We start from the raw sequence: 23,677 nt of genomic DNA on the forward strand, positions 1-23,677 counted from the left end.
GACTAATCGACACTCAAAACTCTTCTTCTTGAGACGGACACACTCCAAAACTCTCCTCTTGAGTTTAACCTTCTGGCAGTGTTACCTTCAAGTAACTTTGTGGACTCGCTGTGAAATTCTTCAACTCACTCCTAAAGAAATCATCAAGAACCTCGTCTACCGCATCAAGACATTCAGCAACAAACCAATGCAAGTTACCATTTACAACTAATTAGATGTGTGTTTAAGTTTGAACCCCTTTTAAGGTGAATTGTGACTCTCTGATGATTCTCATTTAGGTTGTGGTTAATTGAGGTGAAATACTGCCATTCTTTGCTCTTCTCTCTCTTTTCCTTACTTTCCTTCATTCTGTATGATGTTTTGCTTAGTTTAGGTGTATGCTAGTTATAGTTTCATTTATTAAATCCCTTATATTCACAATTGATTGTCTCTGTGTTCCGCTCACAATTCAAAGTCACTGAATGTTGCTCCTTGCTACATGCTAAACTACTGCTAGCACTGTATAAGTAGGAAGGCTATTGTTCCTTGGCCAGGAAAATAATCTTCCTAGAATTGATAAATAATTATATTGTCTGCTCGATGGATGGACAGATCAAATAATTGTAATATCGATTCTGCTACAGTTAATTCTAAGATCTAATCTAAATATTTATTATTAATTATAACCAGTTATAATTAATTATAAATAATTCCCTTCTTAAGCAAATTTGTTACACACTACTGCTTAAAAGTTTGGGGTTGATTAGATTTTTAAATGTTTTTGAAAGTAATGTTGCACATCAACACTAATATTGCGAAATATGTTTAAAATTTAAAATACCTGTTTTCTATTTTAATATATAATAAAATGTTATTTATTCCTGTGATTGTAACGTGTCTGCCCTGTCTGAAGTCCACGTTGTCCTTATTTGGTTTAGTTCCGGTCCCGATTAGTTAATTATCTGTCATTGTCCCCACCTGAGTTTAATTACGTTGTTTGCTCTTTTGTTCCTGTTCCTTTATAAGTCCTCAGTTCTCCCTGTTTGTTTGTCCGTTCTTGAGTTTAAAATAAATGGGAAAAAGTGTGTTGAAGCCGTTTCGTTCTCCCGTCTTTCATTTACATTCATTTATACTCCTTTTGTTTACGCCACAACCACACGCCCCGTAACAGTGATGTTTAATTTTTAGCAGCCATTATTATTATTATTATTGTCATCATCAATTATTATTATTGTCATTTTTGTAAAATGATTGTATTTTTTTGTCACTTTTGATTAAATAAAAACATCCTTGCTGAAAAAAGTGTACATTTATTTAATAAATAAATAAATAAAATAAATACTGTGCCCAAACATTTAAATGATAGTGTATCATAAACAACTAATGGTACAAAAATGTAAATATTAACCTACCCAACACATAAATTACATTCATAGCATGCCTGCTATATGTCCAATCTTCATCTCTCAGCTATTTTCTCTGCATCAGCCAGTTTTGGTTTAATTTCTGTTAGTCTGATTGTTATATTATATGCATATTCATACTGTATGTATTCATACATAAATGATGACCTACTTTCACAACTGATTTTGCAGCAAGGTCTCCTTTCTCAGGATTTTATCTGTTTTGTTTTGTTTTTCTCCACACATTTATTTAACTTTATTCAGTTTATTCATCACCCGTAACTATCTTTATAGCTAAATAAACAACAATATTGCACATGATTGCATCACACCTTGCTGGGATACAAATAACTGAAAATATAATAATATATATAATACATTTTCAGAAATTAATTTTAGGCCCTGCTACAAAATATATTGACTGCACTAGAGCATTTGTCAAAAAAAAACATGCAAATTACTTCTTTTTCTTTTTAGTAAAGACCGGAAGTCACTACAAACTTAAACAACCAATGTAGCAAGTTCATGTGACAAGAATGTGGCATGTTACCATTTGAAAATGTAATATAACAATATAACATAATACTTTTTAAAACAGTACACATTAAACAGTATATACTGTCCAGTACAGGGCTGTCACTAACAGAAAATATCGGCTCATCAATGATCAATTCTTAAATAATCACAATTGGTCTTGACTATTTGGCTACACTGTTAGTTTGTAGCTCAACAGGATCGTCTGAATCAAACAGAAAGCATGTTTCTGGTGAAAGATTCAAATTATGAGGATGCTGCCCTCAGTTACTGAGAAATCCTTCAATGTCTGCCTTGACTTGGAATAGAGAGAAAAATCAATGAGTTGTTAATTAAGTAGAGGATTTGTTAAGTACCCAGACACAATGCAAAACTCGGTCAGGCCAAGTCACTGTGATGGAGGCTGTCGGGGAAAAGTGTTATAAGATGAGACTGAGACGGGATTAAGAGGGGATCAAGCACACACACACACACACACACACACACACAGAGTAATCCTCATGCCCGTCAGTGTCTCCTCTTACTGCTTTTCTGACGAACTGTAATCCTTCTGTGTACATCTCAGTTGCTCTCTGCTTCTGTCTCTCAGTCTTTCCTTCCTCTCTCTCTCACACACACACACACACACACACACACACACACACAGGTCTAGAAGTGTTTACTCTCTCCTGTGTTATTGTGCAGGGTATCTCCGGCTAACTGACAGGGTACATCTGTTTGGCCATCGGCATGGACAGCAAGCGCTTTGAACTCAAGAGAACGGTTTGTGTGTGTCGGTGCTTGCTGCTGCTTCAAAAGAAACAGAATTAGTGGAGTGTGTGTACGTGTGCGCCGGTGTGTGTCTCAGCAAACCGGATAGCAAGAAAGAGCAAGACATGGAGGTTGTGTTCAGAACCGAAAACTAGCATAATGCTTACTGTGCAAAATATACACTGTGCTGCCTAATATTTAGATATTTTTTAAAATGTTTTTTGAAAGAAGTCTCTTGTGCTTGTGTGTCACCCATGCTGCATTTATTTGATTAAAAATCTAATAAAAACAGTAAAATTGCGAAATATTATTACTTTATAACTTCATGACTTTCTTCATCAGTGTTACATGATCATCCAGAAATAATTTTACTATGCTGATTTGGTGCTCAAATAACATTTCCTATTATGATGAATGCTGAAAACAGTTGTGCTAGTTTATATTTTTGTGGAAACCGATACATTTCTTTCAGAATTTTAACATTTATTTGAAACATAAATCTTGTTGCAATGTAAAAGTCTGTACTAACAAATAACAAAAATTTTGCCCTACCACTTGGTGAAGGATATCACTCTTGGCTCATTCATAATACCAGAAATGGTTTAATCGGCACATTCTGGCAAATGTAGTAGGCCATCAAGGTTTTCCGTGCATAAAGGAAATTCACATACTGTACAACGTATAAATAATGCATAAGGCTACTACTTTCTTTCAAAAATAGAATGTGGCATGCTATTCTGAACATAACCTGACAGAGAGAGAAAGAGATGGCAAAAGCAAAAGGAATAGGCTATAAATAGATTATCACCACAAGATCCCAAAGTCCAGCCCATTTCCCCCCAACCCATGAACTAAATTGAAGAGAGATGGCGTTTGGATGGGGTGGAGTGTGAATTGAATAACAATCACATGCAGATAGACTGTAGGTAAACAGAAACTTCTATTAGGAGAATCCCAATAATTGATAGCACTGAGCGGAAGTCTGAAGCAAGCGATGTCAGACACATTTCAGCTGATTGGTTAATACGGCCTTGGAGGGCAGAGTGCAGCACAGCAGAAGCCAACATTGGCAGGTGACACTGACTGCTTGTATCAGGTTATGAGACTGATCATCTGATAACCAGAACACTGTTCACACTGTTCCTGTGACAAAAAAGCGGCAGAACTTGTTCTTATGTTAGTTAAAGAGATGCTGGATGGTAGTAGAACGTCAGCTCATCATGTTGAATGAGAACTGTAAATCCAGAATCTGTACTATGCCTTGTTTCTAAAATAACTTTGTAATATGTAATTATTTAAATTTGAACAAAGGAAAGAATGAAGTGAGCTTGTGATCAAATTGTTATTTTGTCTCCACTTTGGGTACACTGAATTTTTATGTTTTAAGTTAATTGCTAGGTTTGAATCAACAGGGACAAGAGCTTCGACTATATACTTGTGGAATATAAATGACAGCAAATCCAATGGAAAAGAAAGAAGCCACTTTACTCACTGGCCTTCAAGGACACTCTTCACTATGTGGAACAGGGGAGGAGGAGAAAGAAAGAAAGAAAAAGAAAGAGTGGGTGACACATTTGGAATCAAAATGAGATTTTTGGAGGTCTTACTTTGATAAGGTCTCCCAGCAGCTTGTTGGCTTCGGTGTAGGCTTTCTTCACCTCTTTGAACTTGTTACCGAGGCCCATGCTGTGGGCCTGGAAGTGTAGGTTGGTGTACTGGCCCCCTGGGATCTCATTTTCATAAACATCTGCATTACCAGACTTCATTGTGGCGGTGCAGTCGAAGGGAGCGTACAGACCACGAGCCACTTCCCAGTACTCGCTGTAGTCAAAGACTCTGTCCATAGAAACACCTGCACGACAGGAGAAATGTGTTACAAATGCAGCAACTTTACTGTAGGATAATAAGCGTTGGGGCTTCATACAAACGTAAGGCTTCACATAAGACACCAATTTAAATTTGAACTACACTACCCATGATTCTGCAGAGAAATGACTCCTTACTTCCCATCCCTTATGAAAATTAACCATGGTTTTACTTTCAAATAAAAAAAACATGGTTACTATGGTTAAACCACGGTAAAAATAAAGTAATCATGGTTTTTCTACACTAACCATAGTTTAATCATGGTATTTGTGGTAAAAAAATAATAAAATAAAATAAAAAGACTTTTTGTCTTTTTCAAATATACATTTTCTACAAATCAAAGTGTGTAGTGTCATGCTTTCCCTCAAAGCTGGTTTATTTGGGTCACGAAGAAAAAAAATCTATATTTCATTTTGGTTTATTTATTTATTTGACAAGTAGCCATATAATTAGCAGGAAAATACAGGCAGCCAGACAGCGTGATCATTGCCCCTACGCAGAACACGAGTCTGTATTGACTGTAGATTTTCCTTTATATAGTCTAAGTGTAGGCTGTTTATAAGCACCGAGCAATAGAACAATCAAAAATCCTTCAGATGATGTACAGGTCACAGCTTAGGCCATAAACATTATTTAACCATGCTACTATTCCATATTCATAATATGAATTTAATATTCACACAGAATGTGACATAAGATTGCCTTTTCAAATCTGTTTAACAAGATAGTGACTGCTCAGAGTAATTATTCATCACTTAAGTTGTCTTTAAAACCTAGGAAAGACATATATTTATATTAAAGATGGGAACGACTGGGCTGAAAGTATTCATTTAGTGAAATTAATCACCCTGTTCTTTCATATGCATTTAAGTGGTAGTGTTGGTAGCTCTTTCTTCCTCTTTTTGCTGGGGACATTTGACTGATAGATACTGTTGTCCTAATCTGACACATCTCAAAACACACCATCAATCCATCAATAAAGGCCCTGCATAAAGCCAGGCTGTAATAATCAATGTGGATTTAATTAAGCCTGAGGCCACTAGAGTCGGTTTCCAGTTTCCAGGCCACACACACTTTTTTTTTTTTTTTTAACACACTTGCATGTCATCAGTGAGAATCTCCCTGCTATTATAATGCTCCTGCTGGGTTTGCGTCATTCCAGCAGATAATAGTAACCAGTCCATTAAGTGAAGTCAGCGTACATTGTGTGCTGTACTCAATGTACTACATTAGATAAATGTCCCTAAATGCCTCTAAAATGAATGTGTGTTTATGAATGTGTATTTGTATGTATGTATGTGTGCTTGCATGAACTATAAATGATGATACAATTTTCTGATTGGCAGATTATTTTTGCTGCATACAGAGCTTTTGGCTGTCATAGAGACAAGTGTGATTTCTCAGGGCACATATTTCAGTGATATCTGTCAGGTAATAGGGATATTCATTGCATGATATTCTAAAAAATGCTTACAGCAGATTTAAGACAAGATGCTCAAACAAAGTATGCCATTCACTTGCAGACTAAGGTGGTTGCCTGGTCTCCCAGTGTGGCAAAGCCTGGTTATTCTGGTCTGTTTTGATGGTTTTAGAGTGGTTTTCGGTACTTTCAGCTAGGAGAGCAGTTGACCGACCAGCTAATTTAACACCCACTTGAATCAGGCTGGCAGTATAGGAGATAAAGCTTAAAATAAATGTCAGATTGTAAAATAAAGTTGCATTGTGAGATGAAAAATCATGCTGTAAGATATAAAGTCACACTGTGAGATACCAAATCACACTGAGACAAAGTCATTATTGGGAGATATAAAGTTGCAATAATAAAAGTAGCAATTATGAGATACAAATTTGTATGCTTCTGCATGGGAGTCCAGCTAAGAGCTAAGAACAGCAAACGTTGGTTTAAGATGTTTTTCCAGCAGGGAAAACACACAACAGCACAACTATATGACATAATTATATACGTTGTGTCCTCTGACAAAAGCAAGGGCTAAAACTTAAGTGTTCTGAACTAAACAAAACTAAGCTAAGTGTTGCATTTTGTGTTGAGCTCTGAGGTCAGAACAATTTGTTCATATTATGCTGACATCAATACAGACTTGCACAACATTGCAAAGAATGTGTGTGTGTGTGTGAGAGAGAGAGAGAGAGAGAGAGAGAGAGTGAGAAAGAGAAGACAAAGCAGAGATCTTTTTAAAAGTGAACATAAAGGGCTTGCAGACGGATAAAAGGTTTGGTTGTGAAAGTGAGTCCAAACTTTCCACTGAGAATTGAGAGATGTAGAGAAAAAGTGACAGATGGAGAACGAAAGAGAAGTGTTTGTGGAAGCAGTGGGCTTGAATACTGCATGGAAATACATGGAAATGGAAGAAAATGAACTAACAGATACAGTATAGAAGGACAAAAACAAAACAAACATATAGGGAGAGATGAGTGTAGGCAAAAGAGAATGGGCGACTGGAAACTGGAAATAAAGGAAAAGATTAGAATAAGTGAACAAAAAAGCCTGAAGGGAGAAAAATGGAGGGAAAGAATATTTGAGAGACAAAGTGTGCTAGAAAGGAAAAGAGAAAAGAGAAGAAAGAAAAAACAGAAATCAATAGCAGGGCAGCTAGATGGGGCAATTCAGAAAGAAATGTAAAAATAAATAAATAAATAAACTAACTAACTAACAATAAATCAAAACAAGACATGCACAAGAGGCTTTAACAAGTGTGGGGTACAATAGTGAGGTACAACAAATGTGTCTCTAGCATTAATAACAAACTGTTCTAACAGCTGATGCAGAGACATTGAGCTAAAGCTTTACCTGTGCTAGCTTGCAACTAAATTAACCAGTGCAATGCACTAGAGAGAAAACCAATGACAGTAAGAGAGAGTGATGAGAGGGAATGAGGGATCTTCAAGAATCTAGAGGTCTTCTGTGACCAATTACCTCAACAGATGTGCTCATGAATAAAACCTGTGTGCTTAAACAAACACACATGCTTAGGTGGTAGAAAAGCACAAAATATATATGGCACACATGTATATACAGTATATACTCAATTCTAATCTCACACATTTAAAAAAATAATAATTTTCCATTTTTGGATGGGTCGTATATACAGTATAGTGTACTAATGTAGTTAGCTGTTTGAAATGTAAATAAAAGTAAATAAATAAAAAAGATTATTTTAAATTAATCTGTATTCGACTGACACAACCATTTGCATGTGTTTTTTTTTCTTTTCTTTTTTAATAGAGATTTGCTCTTTCAGTCAAATGCCCAGAGCCAAAGCTACGTTTTGGTGGCATTCATGAACAGACTGTTTTGCAAAGCAACTGTATATAACTAAACGAATGTATAAATGTACAGTAGAAGAAGAATCTGGAAATGGTTATTTTGTCTTATATATATATATATATATATATATATATATATATATATATATATACACACACAATCTACTAAATTTTCTTGCAACACTGCAGACCTGCAGCTTTAGAGTTTGTGTTCAATCAGATAAGAGGTCACAGCGTGACATAGCAATCTTCGATTGGCCAGACGTCTTCACAAGATACGAATTTGCAGGTCAGAGTGCATCAAAGTGGAACTTTAGAACACAGTGAAATGCACAACTTCTTTGCACAATCTTGCATTTAAATGCATTCTAGCATTGAAATGCGTATGAATGGAATTCATTGAAATGAAAAGTGTACTGTGCTCGCACCTTAACTGGGGTAACCATGCTATTTTTTCTTTTGTATAAGTGCCATCTATATCAGAGAGATTGCATCTGAAAACTGGAACTAAATATTTGTGTTGGTGTGAACAGACCTTTAAGGTTTGGGCCCTTTAGCTCTAAGATTTAAAGGTCAGGATGTAAACCTGCACAATCTGTGTTGCTGAAATGAATGATACTTCAAACTGTGTAGCCTTTACACAGTAGAACAACACTTCTCACTAACGATTAACAATGACTTTTCCCACAATAAACTCCTAATTTGCTGCTTATTAATAGTAAGATAGTTATTAAGTTTAGGGTTAGGGATCTAAAATCTGGTAATGCAGAATAAGGCGTTAATAGTGCTTTATAAGTACTAAAACAGCTAATGTGCTAGTAACATTCATGCTAATACGCAGTGTTGGGAAGGTTACTTTGGAAATATAATAGGTTACAGATTACAAGTTACCCTATTTAAATTGTAATAATTTCAATTACTTTATTAATGTAACTGATTACATTTGATAATAAAAATTTTGTAATTTGATTGCTTTGCTAATTTAAAATTTCAAAATTTTCCTAAACTTTATAAACTGTTAATCATTTTGAAACATTTAAAGCAGGCAGGGTTAACCTTACAGTAGTACTTAACACTGATTACTGTCAGACTTTCGAAACTCTTCATTACTTGAATTATAATAATTTAATTTTAAAGCACAGCCACCACAAAATCAGACTTTAGCACCACTTTTTACTTTGAGATTCTTTCCGAGGTTAAATACAAATTTAAAATCATTAGATATAATTTAATAGCTATGATACTGTTTTTGAAATAAAATATTTGCCCAACTATGATAGGAAACACTTCTAGCAATGCCTTGCATTGTTTACATTGGTGACTGATATTTTTGCAGTCAATGCAATTTAGGAAAGAAATCAACCAAATCTGTATGTGTGCGAAAATATTCAGATGTAACCCCCTTTGCAATTGTTAACATTTTCATAAGTAACTGCAACTTAATTACATTTTTTTTCTCTCAGTACACTGTAAAAAGTGATAAGTTGACTTAACTTAAAAAAATTGAGGAAATCCGTTGCCTTAAAATTTTTAAGTAAATGATAATTTAAAAAAATAAGTTAATTGAATTGTCAAGTTCACTTAACTTAAAAAAAAAAAAATGTACTCAATTGTTTTAAGTTAAGTCAACTTTCACTTTTTACAGTGTAACTGCAACAGATTACAGGTACATTTATTTTGTAATTAAATTACGTAATTCTGTTACATGCAACTAGTTACCCTCCAACACTGCTAATAAGCAACTAATTAATAGTGAGATTAGGTCCCTAAACTAAAATGTTACCACTATCCCATTAACTTACAATGTAAGATGTACCCCAGCCATATCTATCTATCAACCACCTCAACAACCCCAGCTACTGCATAGCGATGCTCCTGGCAAGCACCCAGAACACCTTAGCAACCGCATAGCAACATTCTGGCAACCACCCAGAACTTGCATTGTGGTGGCTATGTTTGTATGCACATTTTGTTTGGAGGTGGGGGGTATCTCAGTGTTTAAAGAGAGACATTGACATATTATTGCATATGGTGTGGCTACATGAGAGACTGTTCAAGAACATAAGATTATACTCTGGAGAATTTGAAACTGAAGTGCAGCGGCCATTATCTAACCACCCTGCCTCAGAGGAACCATATTTGGGGGACAGAAGAGGGGGAGAGAGGGAGGGAAAAGCTGGGAAGAGGAGCTATGATTTAACTTTGACGGTAATGAAGTGGAGGAAGGGGAAATAAATGTGCAAGTGCAGTTAAAAAGAATGGGAAGGTTCTCTACCTCTCTTTTCTTCTTCGTCATTAGTCTTTGTCCAAAGTGTGTCAACACATTCCCCTCTCTGCTACTGAAGACCTTTTGTTTAACATGCCTCTCAGAATACGGCAATTATCACACTCACACGGACAGTACAGCACATGCACATAACTGTATAAAAGTACAAATGTATTGATATATGATGACAACCCCTACTGGGTCCCTTGATTAATGAGCTTAGCAACTTGACTAATTAGACATCATTAATCAATTGAGCCTGCCTGCAACTTGGGCAACATTAAACTGATCATGAGCAGCTTGTTGAATTAAACTGCACATGTCCTGACCTAGGCCAGAAACACACTTTATGTAAACATAAAAGTGTGGACAAAAATCACATTTTGTTCAAGAACACAGCATATCTGAATGATTTCTGAAGGATCATGTGACACTTAAGACTAGAATAACTCTTAATACAATTAACTGTTTTTACTATAGTAAAAAAGTGTAAAAAGTAATTTGTGGTTTTCACAGTTTAACTAATAGTAACCAGTGGCGCCTGCAGGTGTACGGCTGTACGCACTGTGCGTACCATGAGCGCTCAGACTGTCCTGAGATTTTCCCTGCAAACATTTCAGCAGTAAATTATAGGACTGTTTGTCCCGTATTTCTGTCGACTGAACCAGCCATGCCATTAATAATGAATGTATCAATCTTTTGCATGCCAAAGTCAATTTCTGCTTATAAACAAATAGAAAGAGAAAATCGTGCTACACGCACTTTCATGAGATCAGGTTATTCTACAACAATTAATTTGAAGCCTATTTTACAAAAAGGAATACAACGAATTCATGACAATGTTTTACATTCAAGCTACCCGAAAAATTTATAGTGAAAAGTTCTTTAAAATCATCTGGAATGCAATAAAGTCATTTTTAAAGCTGTTTTGCTGCATGGATTAAAAATAGGCTAATAAATAATTCACATATCAGACAAAATTACGTTGCAGAAAATCCTTTAAATTTTAAGGAAATTCTAAGGAATTCAGAGCAGAGCAACATAAAATCAGAAAAAACATAATCGGGCCTGTTTTAGGCTTTTCCTTATTTTTATATTTTAGACGGTGATGAAAAATGACTCGCCATCTCCTCATTGGACTTGCCTTTAGAGAGAAATGCATCTTTACGGATTACATAATGAAAGAGTTTTTGTTTTCGATTTGAATTATTTCGTTTTAAAGTAGTAATTTAAAGCTTTCTATAGACATATTTATCATATTTGTGACTCAATTCGTTGAGTTTCGGTTCATCATTGTGAGGCGCTCCTATTCAAGATGAGACGGCAAGCGCATCTGTTTTCCTATTTATTTTAATAAAAGCACAACGTTTTGTTGATATTGTGAATGCACACAAATAACAGTAGACCCTTTACAGTTCCGAATGATGTATTACTCTTACCTTTATAAGTTGTTTCCACTATCAAGAAAAAAATGCAAGTGACCGCTCTGGCGCCTCCATGTCCTGCAAAGTGCGCTTCAGCTTCCACTCTTCACACAAATTATTAGATATGCACCTTAGCGCACATTTATATAGTTCAAACATTTAAACTAACATTGTGATATGCTTGAACTGTTTATATCTATAGATTATATTTTAGGCAAGTCGTGATGATTTGAGAAGGCTAAATTGATCACTGTCTGCCGCTGGCCGCTTGGTCATTGCTTAAAAAAACAACAACAAACAAACAAAAAAAAACTTACATTTAACGAAACAAAAAGTGCTCCAAACGTTTTTATAAATTAGCTTTATAAAAAACGAAACGAAATATAATCACTTTACCATTACTCTTTTTTTTAAAGCTGAATTGCTATTAAAAACTGCTATTAAAAAGCTATTTTTTTGACCATAGCTTTACACGTTTCTTGTCCACTCACCAGTATCAAGTTTGGTTCCTTTGGTGCAGGCTATGATGGCACCCATGCTTGGTTGAGAGGTCATGCCAGCCATGGAGTCCACAGCTACATCCACTATATCTGCACCTGCTTGTGCGCAGGCTAACATTGCCGCGACCCCCGCACCTGCAGTATCGTGAGTGTGAACATGGATAGGGATGTCAGGGAAGCGGTCCCGCAATGCTCCAATCAGTAAACGGCTGGCTTCGGGCTTCAGCAGGCCAGCCATGTCCTATAGGAAGAAAAGAGAGCAGAGCTGCTTTTAACCACTTAAGTGCATCCCACAGAAAAGAAAATCACATTATGACAGCTCAACAAAGAAGAAACAGAAATAACAGAGTGAGAATGAGTATTACTGTCAATGTCTTCAGTCATTACACCCTTGAGTAACTGCCAAACACAGCTGAAAATATCATGCTAAGAGTCCTGACGCAAAAAACAGCGGTTATATTAGCAAATCCTAATATAAAGCCTTTGTGAATGTGGAACATATGATTGTCAGGCCAATTCTGTGTGTGTGTTTTTCCTTGCACGCGTGATCTACCTTAATAGCCAGTATGTGTGTTCCAGCCTTAACTAGCTCATTGGCCAGCTTCAGATAGTACTCCAGTGAGTATTTCTGTCTCATGGGGTCAGACACGTCTCCCGTGTAAGAAATGGCCGCCTCCACCACGCCTCCCGCTGCCCCTGCTGCCTCCATCCCCAGAAGCATGTTGGGAATATAATTCAAGGAGTCAAAAACACGAAAGATATCCATTCCGTTCTCTTTGGCTACCTCGCAGAATCTAGAGAAAGAGAGAGTGAAGATAAATGGAAATAAGGTTGTCAGCTCTGACATTTATGGTTTATAAGAGTAAAGAGAGACATTTGTGTGAATGCACATTCAAGTCAAGCCACTGACATCAGACATTTCAATGCCTGCCAGAATATTATGTACTTTCATACAGTTATCATCAGAAGTTGTTTTTATTATGGAATGTGGAAATTCTAAGAAACTCACTGCTATGAGAAAGTGTGGTCACGAGAGCATTGCCATGTGGTTGCTAAGATGTGCTGAGAGGGTTTTAGCATGTTGATATGCGGCTGATAATCAGTTCTGAGAGAATTTTACCGTGGTGCTATGTAGTTGTAAGGGGTATGATACATCTATGTCCAATATACCGCATATATACATGTTATTCCACACTATATTCACACTGTTTTATTCCAACAAATGAATATGAGCATATTTACCAAAGTAGTACATCTTGGGAGATTACTGGTGCATTTATTACAGTTGTGAGCAAACTCTGCCTATTATGAACTTGTGAGACAATCCTAAATACTGTGTGTACAGTACGTGACATTAATTATTAGCTTAACATTTAAACTAATATTAAAAAATGAATGTGAAGAGCTCTACAACAGTGTTCACCGCTGATATGGTATTAGCTCTAACTCTCTATGGCTCAATTCATGCACTGCCTTCTTTTGTGTATGTGTGTGTTTATTTTGTGCCTACAATTGTAATCACCTAAACTGTGTGGACAAGCCAACAGCACCCACGAGGAAAACAGCTTAATAAACATACTAAACAATATCTTAAACATTTAAATAGGCAGAAAGGTTTCTGCAAGGGTAAGATTAGGACCAGAGGATAGAAAATAACATTAGCCAATGGAACTGTATATGTGATCTCACTTGAAAACTGCATTATCAGGGTAGTTTGTGTATCCCACAGCATTGGCTCCACGTAGCAGCATCTGAAATGGGACATTGGGAATCAGAGCTCGGAGCTCCTGAAGTCTCTTCCACGGACATTCCCACAGAAAACGCATTGCTACATCAAATGTAGCTCCTAGAGAAAGCAAGAGAGATATCAAGATCATGTCAAAGACTTGAAGTGATCCTCAGTCAGCTAAAACAGAGCTGGGGAATATATCTAAAAACGTATTACTTAGTTCTTTCTGTGTGAATGGATGTGTATTCAGAAATGACTGAAGACTCTGTGAATGTGTCACGTGCCTCCCCAGTTCTCCAGGCTGAAGAGATTATTGAAGTTGTGGCTCACGAAGGGAGCAATCTTCTTGAGGTCATGTGTCCTGACACGGGTGGCCAGCAGGGACTGGTGGGCATCTCTGAAGGTAGTGTCCATCAGAAGAAGACCCTGGTGCTGTCGAATTGCCCGTGCAAAACCCTCAGGACCCTCCTTCAACAGGACCTCACGGAAGCCCATGGGCGGCTCACCTGGAAGGAAGAAAAAATTATTTGTGTATGCAGCACACACACATAAAGCCACTTGACCAAGTCAAAACATCTTGATAAAAGTAGGGGGCTATTAGGGGTGTACAATATTTACACATTGATCATTGAATTACTGACTCACCCAATTCATTCAAATATGTGGATTCAATCATTCAGTAAAAAACTGGTGTGTGTTGCTTGGAGATTTAAAACTGCTATTTTAGACCATTTTAGCTGTGGAAATATATACCCCTCTCCAAAAATATATATATATTGGGATTGTGACGATATTGAGTTTATTTGAATATTTATTGTTTATTGAAATGTTGTATAAAATTAAAATAACATTTGCAATCATGTCCATATTTTGGTAAAATTACACTCTTGCTCAAGTGATATTGCTTAATTATATCAAATGATATAAAACAAAAACTCAAATTGGGGCATTTCCCCCCCATATCGCCCATGCTGGGGGCCTTCTAACTGCATTCTAATGAGTTAAATCATGCCGTGAAAGTGTGCATTCTAAAGGTGTGTTTTTTTTTGGTTTTGCAAAGTGAGTGACATAGCTACTTGTCAGCTTGCATGTTTAAAATGACAATTATAGTAGTATCGTAGATACATAATCGCACACCCTAGGGACTGTATCTACTATTTATCTACTATTAACTACTGACAGTCTTTGACAAACAGCTATAGACTGACGTTGCAGTAATCTGACTGCTTCTCATTGTGAGCTTGTCACACGTACAGCTTTGAAACAGGTGATCAATTAAATGAGTGCCACTGACACTTCTCACTGATTCCCTGTCATGCAACGTCTCGTTTTGGCACCCAATCAAAGTAAACTCGAAATAAGAACAGGAACACCGCATGAATGTTTGCTGAGGAGAACAGGAAGAAAATGATGTGCTGAATAGTTTAAACCAGACCACATTTCTCTGCTAAACCTAAGCATTGTTTCTCTGCCTGGAGCTCACAGATCAGTGCCAAAGCTACAAGAACCCGCCAACCAACCGACAATGGGAAATTCCTACTATTTATAGATTTCAGATGTGGCAGTTTGAGGGGCCATTAACCCGGCAGGCAGGTGGTGGTACTGTTAACTCCCATTACAAACAAAGTCGGACATACCGACTCTCTCTTTTAATGCAAATGAGGCAAACGCTTAAAAACTCTAGAAAAACTGGGTGGGTTGCAAGCTTATTCAAGTGAAAATAAAATAAAATCATGCTGTCCAATGAGAGAGGGAGTATGAGATAAAAAGGGACGGGGGAGACCAATGATAGAAGTGCAGTAAGTAAGACATTGATGCATAGATTTGCATATTTCAAGGCATAAATACACCCACATGTGAGTTTTAATGTATGTGCTGCTGTGGGAATTTCTCTGTATGGAACGCTGGCGGCCATATGAAAGGAAAGATGAAGGCCAAAGCCTATTTATCGCTCATTGTGTGTCTGAAAAGCATATGCAACACACACAATGCAGAGGAGCATCTCATGAGGCTTGGGATACACCTACCACAGATGTGACCTACTTACACAGACACATGCATTTTTTATCCCATGAAAGACCTTTTCCATACAAACACCTACATACACAACACATATTTGGTCCAATTGTGTAGGGGGATGATTTTGTACATGCTCGGCAAACTACAGCCAGCCCCACTGAGAACCCACTTCTAAAGCACTGAGAACGGCAAGAAAGTGAGGAAACTTTTTTTGGATATGCATACTTGTATGCATACAATCCATCAAGGGTCCTTTGAGAGTTATTTTACACATCATGTTCAACAAACAAGAAAAAAGGTATACCAATGAGAATAGGAGAAAATTGGCTAAATTAATTGCGCACACATATGCATACACATATCTATCCCTTAGGAATCTCTCTCACACACACAGAGGGAGTGTGGTATGCGGCTCACACACACACCTAAACCCCTGTAATGAGATTTCTAATGTGGCCGGATCCCTCTTTCATTTGGCAGAGGGAAGGAGAGAAGGGAAGGATTAAAGCTGCATTATCACACTCTTGTTCATCCACAGAGAGAGAGAGAGAGAGAGAGGGAAGAGAGAGAAGAGAAGAGAAGAGAAGAGAGTTGGGGGTGCTGGCAATGTTTAGGGTAGCTATAAACAAGAGTATGAATTCCACTAACATCTGTTGTGGTACACTTTTGATGTGGCAAGTGTGTCCGTAACCTGAGATATGTGTGTGAAGTATTGGTGAGAAAAACTAAACTATAAGTTAACTAAAAAGAACTAAAAATAATCTAAAGGAACTATGCTACTAAATTAAACAGATAGTTTAGCCAAAAATAAAAATGATTCATTTAGTCTTATTTAATTTAGACTTTCATTCAGGTAAACACACAACAATCAGTCATATGTTTAGTTGGTGGACCAGTTCTCACTATTAACTATTAACTACGACTTTTGTTTCAATAAACTTCTAATTTGCTGATTATCAATAGTTAGTAAAGTAGTTGTTAAGTTTACGTATGGGGTTAAGGGATCTAAATCTGGTCATGCAGAATTATGCATTAATGTATGCTTTATAAGTACTAATAAACAGCTAATATTATAGTAATATATGTGCTAATAAGCAACTAGTTAATAGTGAGAATTGGTCCCTAAAGTAAAGTGCAGGCCTACTAAAAATGTTTAATTTTTGTTTCAAAGATGAATGAAAGTGTTATGGTTTTGGAATGGCATCCTTCCTAAAGGATGCAAAAAAACTGTAAAAGTCTTATGAAAGCAGTCCACGTGACTTGCTGTTTATTGTATTCTGAAGCCGTATGAAAGCTTTGTGTGAAGAACAGGCTGAATAAAAAGTCTTTATTCACCGAAAAGCTTAACTCACAGAAAAGTAGCAAAGTCTGGTTCATTTACTTTGATTCTCAAGTTTAACTTAATGGCTTAATGATCTGGTTGCAACAGTGAACAGCTCAATAGAGGGGAGAATTATTGGAGAATAATCACTGAAATTTGTGTCTCTTCCTCACATAGAACTATTGTATGGATTCAGAGTACTTAGAATATAGTGCACAGGTCATTTGAACCCCTTTAATGACGCTTTTATGGTGCTTGTTCACTCTTTCTGAAGCTTAAAAGCTCCACTCTCCATGCATTGTAAATGCATGTAAATGCAATGTAAAAGCATGCCCAGGCAACGCACTCTAATGACAGTTTGTAACTGTTTTACAGAATTGGCTGCAGATACTTATGAATTTGCATGATCTCATTTGTACGTTGTACAATCTGCTTACGTCCCACTGAGGTTTTAGTTTGGACCTTCATGTGCATTTTTTTGTTTCGTTTTTGAACGAATCAGATAGTATGAACTAACATACAATCAGCAACTCTTAAAATAGTTAATTTTCTCATGAGATTAGTTGGACCAGAACATTCTTTAAAACTTCTCCTTCATGGTGTTTAATGGAACAAATATAGGGTAACAATATTTTCCCTTCAACAACATTTTTTAAGACTTGACCTATTTATAAACAGTGCAACTTTTACAGAAACAAGCAAATTTGGAACAATAAAGAATAATTTGTGTCTTGGGAACCTACAGTTTCCAAGTAGTGTGTGTGTGTGTGTGTGTCATACCCAGAGAAACAGAAGGAACAACTGGATCAACAGATGAGGATTTGGCTTTCACTGGAATAGGAGTCATGGGTCCATTTACCATTATGTGACCTGTGGAGAAAAACAGCAGATGTTTAAACAAATGCATTCACATACATTTTAGGCTATCACAGGTGCGAAACAATGATGAATGCACACACATACACACACACACTGACCCAGATAGTGCAGGAGTTTCTGGGCTCTGTTCTGTGTAGGTTTGAGGTTGAAAAGTTTCTGGTTCTCATCAATAAACTGGGTGTCAACTGTGGCGTACAGGAACTGGCTATTGCTCAACACATTCTGCAGGAAGGGGATGTTAGTCTGAAAGAAAGAGAGAGAGATATTTATATAATCAACTGACAGTCACATGTGTATGGCATTAAGAAATAGACCAAGTTATAGTAAATTCCAAATAATAATTATCTGAGTCTTCGCATGTGCAAAACTGGCAATTGCTGTATTGCTAAGATGTTCTGAGTGCAATTATGTGGTTGCTATGGTGTTTCTATAAAGTCATTAAGTTGTTCTGAGTGGTTTTACAACGCAGTTATGTGGTTGCTAGAGTGTTGCTATATAGTCACTAAGTTGTGCAGAATGGCTTTAGAGCAGGGATGGGCAATTCTGGTCCTATAGAGTTTAATGTCATCCCTAATCAAATACATCTGCCTGTAATCCAAGTAATCCTGAAGACTTTGGTTAGATTTCCAGGACAGTGGTCCTCCAGGATTTTTTTTAATCCTGTTTCATCATCCATCTAATTCTAAGTATGAGCAATACTCATTATATTTTCCTTAACAAACACCACTTACGATAACAAATAAACAAACAGATACAATGCAAAACATTATTGTGATGCTAACGAAGAACGAAGCATCAAGATCGACTGGGGCCCATAATTGTCCACTTCATTGGCAGCATTGTTTAGTACTCTCATAGGCCGTGGGAAGGTTGCATTGTAATCTGTATTGTCTGAAAGCACTCGGTTCTTCGCTGATGGCGTCTATAAATGCATTAGCATTTCAGACAGCTGCAGTTTAGGCCATTACAGAGCTCCTGCACTGGAATAGGCCCCTAGACTGCAGCTATCAAAACAGCAGTGCATACTGCTCACTGCACCAATAAACACTGTTTTAGCGTACGCAATGGGGCATGAGACAGGAATGTGTCGTATGACAGAAAGAAACAAGTGCAAAGCAAGTACAGAAAAGAGATGGGGTTTGTGTGTATTTTTATGTGACATGCAGTAACAGATCTAGAGGGAGAAAGAGATCTAGAGTGTAAAGGGACTACAGGAGAGACAGAAGATGATGTCACAGTAGGAATATAAAAAAGATCTTGTGGTAAAAAGAGCAATGATGTTAGATCTGAATTCAATCCCTTTCAGAGCTGACTACACCAACTGACAATTTGTCTCTACTATGTTGCCAGTATTCCTGCAAACACACACAGGGATGCCCTCATCTCACATACGTCACACACTGTGTTCTACAAAGGGATCAAAACCCAATTACCAAGCAAATCTTGAGAGAAAATAGGGGATTTCTCAAGAGGATACCAATGGAAGCTGAGGAGTTAATGGAGGATTTAATGCAGTTTTCCCTCCTATTCCTCTCCTGCTTGGATCTAATGTGATGAGTGATGAACAGCTATGAAAAGAACAGTTCGAGAGAACACAGATAAGTGCTAAGGAAAGATCTAAAAAGTCCTGGATGAGAGAAGGAATGGGAAAATCTTGGTCTTATATATATGTACTGTATGTTTGATTGAGATCAAGCAAAGAATGTCTTTCTTTTCATGTCATTCTTGCTCTAATTTGGCTGTCGTTCACTACTTCCAAGAACTGCAGGGTCAAATTCAGTCTCTGTCTTAGCTTTTTTGGCTTCATTTAACAGATCAGCTTTCACAGCGGTCTTATCTCTCTATTTTTCTCAAAAACGTTTTCTGTTTAATCATGTCTGTCTTCTGATAAAGAAGCCTCTCATTTCTCTATGCTTCTTGGTCTTCATTTTTTTTGCTCCTTGATTTTATTCCAGTACATTCCCCTGAATTCAGTTTGGTTCAGATGATTATTTCTGATCATACAATTTGGTTCAACATGACTCAGTTTGACTCATTTCCCTTGACTGAATTAACTTATTATTCCTGGTCATTGATTCAGCAGTTTCAGTTTGACTTAATTTAGCTTATTCTGATTATTCTTATCAGTTCTTATTCAATTCAGTTTGGTTCAACTCTTTATGAGCATTGGTTAAACTTAGTTTGATTCGACTCATCTGAGTTCAGTTCAGTTTGAATCAATTTGACTTATTATTCCAGATAACTGATTCACTGCCATACAGTTCTGTTCAGTTTAACTTAATTAAAATTCATAAAAACCCTTAAAGTAATCCATATGAACTGAGCAGTAAACTTTGACTAAAGCAGATACTGTATACAGAGCTCATCAAATATGGTAAACACGGAAACTCAACAATATTGAAAACAAACTCATTGGTTCGTGCAAAACTCTGAACATGCACAAGCTTCTGTATTTAATGTGTTTTGATATATGTGCACTGATCAGTGTTTATCATCACAGTGAAAAAATCATCACATAAAGCAAACACATCTCTTCAGAAGATTGAATTAAACCACTTGATTCATATGGATTACTTTTTTTTATGACGGAACTTGTGCATATGCATGTAAGTGCATGCAATGAAATCTGTAGCATATGCAACCAAGATATATTCTAATAATTAGAAGAAAACTTGAGCTCATGTTATAATCTACAGAGATTTAAGAAATTCTAGTGATGCCTCACAACTTGCTGAAGTCTATTATTTCCAGCTGTCCATCTGTTCTGTGTTCAGGAACCAAAGCCAAAAACCAACTGATATTAGAGAGAAAAATAACAAACTGAGCAACATGAAAGACAGATCTGACCCCAACTTATACAAACTCTCTATCTCTCTCTCTCTCTCTCTCACACACACACACTAAATGTTAGATAAACTGAATATTTGTTAAGCACTTCAAACTTCCAAACAGCCCTGGGGCAAAATGTGCCTATTTCAAACAGATCTGTGACTGTCCACAATCTCTTTATTTGCACAAAACACACACACACACACACACACACACACACAAACAAACAAACAAACAAACAAATAAACAAATTATCATGAATGCGCACAATTCTATGCAAAATGAAGGTCTGAGACAGTTTAATGAAAGGCCTTTATTTGTCTGTCTAGCAGGGTGTGACAAAGCAAAGTATAGTCCTGTCAGCTTAATTGACATCTGTTCAAGAACAAACACGGTTCTTGAAATAAAATATGCACAACCAAAACACACATACACATTCTTCCTGAATGTGTGAAGCCATTAGTGCATGAATAGAGGCCTGTCAAGTAATCCATCGTTCCATCCATCCATCTCTCTCTCTCTCTCTTTTTCTACTAAACTGCAAAAGTGTATTAACAGAGATGGTAAGCAGACAACAACATTCGCCAGCGCCACAAACTTTCAGTGCAAAGCAAACGCTGCATTTATACAATGCGCTGTCCGTGGTGCTGAACAGAGTTTGTGTGCATGAGACAAAACAAGGAAGAGTTTGATGGTAAGCGTGACACTGTCTCAGTGATTAATTGTCTTCATTTTTGATTCGTATATGTTATGGTAATGGTGTGAATGTGAATGTGCTATGACTAAACGTGTGTGAGGATGGGGGAGGAACTAAATATAGAAGAACACAAAACACACACATTGCTCTCTCACACAGACAGACTCAGATGCGTTCAGTAGGGTGGGGGTGGAGGCCCTTCTGTATAGTGTTAAAATAAATATTAGTTGACTAATATGGGCTTTTCAATGGCTTAATGCAAAACCCAATACAGCGGCTCCAACATTATTAGGGCATTGAAGCTATCTTTATAAATGTCTTTGCAGTAGATAAAGACATCATTAGGGATGCACCATATAGCAATACCATATTAGTCATTAACATTTTTTTTATTATCATTATTATTTTATTGATTTTGGTTGATACTGGATATTTAATTGTGTTGACTCATCTCTGCTTTTTCATTTTAAAGTCATCTAATGCTTACTGAAAGGTAATCTTTTAATAACACTGTTAAGTGTAATCTTTAATATATTTCTAAAAATTAATTTCCATTTTTCAGCCTGTACCTTGTAATGGTATCTGTATCCGAATATCTGTGAATAATTGTCTTTTAAACAGGTCAATTTCTTGACCTCTCGTTTTTTTTTTTTTTTGACATTTTGGACGATTCATTGTTAATAATGCTAATCATTAGTTATGGATACAAGCTGTCAGAACAAGCAGACCATGCACCAGACACACACACACACGCAGTAATTCTCTTGGTTTATGGTTGTATATGGCCATAGCTAATCAAAGATACATGATGTAAAATTGACATTTCCCATAAAATCAGACGAAGAGCTCAGATTATAAATTTACCATTGTGAGTCAGGGTAAGGCAAGTGTCAGGGTAAGGCAAGTAGGCACAAGGCGAGTTTTGAACACTGATTTTTTTATGTGCTTCCTCAGTAATGAATTTTTGTTCATTTTATACTTATAATCTTTTATACTGCAGCTATAATGAAATCACTCCAGACACAAAATATGGTGAAGTAACTCTTCTGTTCATTAGACACAGTTTATTGGCTAATGCAGATAATATCATGTAATCTAAATATTGTCAGATTAATCCACCTGCCCACTATATAAGTAAGAAAAACAAGTGTAACAATGAGGACAAAGATGAGGAAGGAGTGCTGGTTTTCAGTACACTTCACTGCATTCTCTAATCAACTGAACAAATTAGGTGCGTCACATCTGAATAGTCTTCATTTCTAATAAACCTCATACACAATAAACGCACATATGCATACCTGCACAAGCTGCTTTCATGGTTGCATGGATGCTGTATATTTATTATTAGTCTGGAGTGTTGATGTGTTGTTGACGTGTGAGTCTGTTTTTAGTGGCATGTCTGTGTAAATGTGTTTGAGCGTTGTGTGGTATTCGTTTGTGCTTGCTAGAACGTGGCCACCATTTTCAATATCATTATGGAAATAAACCAGCCAACAGATATTCTGAAATGTTTTTTAAAATGAAAAATGACACCAATGAAAATATAAAACTCTCTCTTAAGATAACACCATTACATATTCTCTCTCTCTCTCTCTCTCATTATCAAAATCTCTCACTCTCGGTGTGTGTTTGCCTTTAACTGGGTAAATTTGAAGGCTGTTCATAACTCATCTATTCCAATAATAACTAATAAGACAAGACAAATATAGCAGGCAGAGATGGAGAGAGGTTCCCAGTGATGGTACAGCTAGATAAACACAGACACACACACTTTCTTCTCTCTCTGTTTCCTTCTATTTCTCAGATATACAAATATCACATAAGTTTGTTTTTCATGATGGAGAATTCCATTGACTTCTAGTTAATGATATTTCCTATCTTCTAAATCGAACCGTCACAGAAACAGGAGTTACAAAATGATCTAATTTAGTGTATTAAGCTGATTTCCTCATGTGGACCATTTTATGTGGGGACCATTTAGGTGATTTTTAGGTGATTCGATCTTTTCCAGGGACATTTAGATCTCAACAATATAGGCAAAACAAACACGTACAGTATGCATGTATATAAAACAGCCACATACATTCAAACACAAAATGAGTTGCAATATTAGCATTAATATTATATTATGTCTTGTATATGTCATGTATAAACCATGTTAAACATTACAAGTGTTTGAGAGTGAAAATCTCTCAT

General features: G+C 36.6%; 1 protein-coding gene across 3 annotated transcripts in view; it reads right to left on the reverse strand.

Moving 5' to 3' along the window:
- Positions 1-23,677, reverse strand: part of pcxb (pyruvate carboxylase b) — a 176,032-nt gene that overhangs the window by 20,396 nt on the left and 131,959 nt on the right. For all 3 annotated transcript variants that reach the window (XM_058781442.1, XM_058781443.1, XM_058781444.1), the window contains exons 11-17: positions 18,054-18,198; positions 17,857-17,946; positions 14,021-14,242; positions 13,697-13,853; positions 12,561-12,801; positions 11,999-12,248; positions 4,274-4,518 (exon numbers count right to left, since the gene is read on the reverse strand). In XM_058781442.1, the coding sequence (XP_058637425.1) occupies positions 4,274-4,518; positions 11,999-12,248; positions 12,561-12,801; positions 13,697-13,853; positions 14,021-14,242; positions 17,857-17,946; positions 18,054-18,198 (1,350 nt within the window). The remainder of the gene's footprint in view (positions 1-4,273; positions 4,519-11,998; positions 12,249-12,560; positions 12,802-13,696; positions 13,854-14,020; positions 14,243-17,856; positions 17,947-18,053; positions 18,199-23,677) is intronic.

The sequence above is a fragment of the Onychostoma macrolepis genome, chromosome 07 (genome assembly GCF_012432095.1).
Source record: "Onychostoma macrolepis isolate SWU-2019 chromosome 07, ASM1243209v1, whole genome shotgun sequence".
NCBI classification, from domain to species: Eukaryota; Metazoa; Chordata; class Actinopteri; order Cypriniformes; family Cyprinidae; genus Onychostoma; species Onychostoma macrolepis.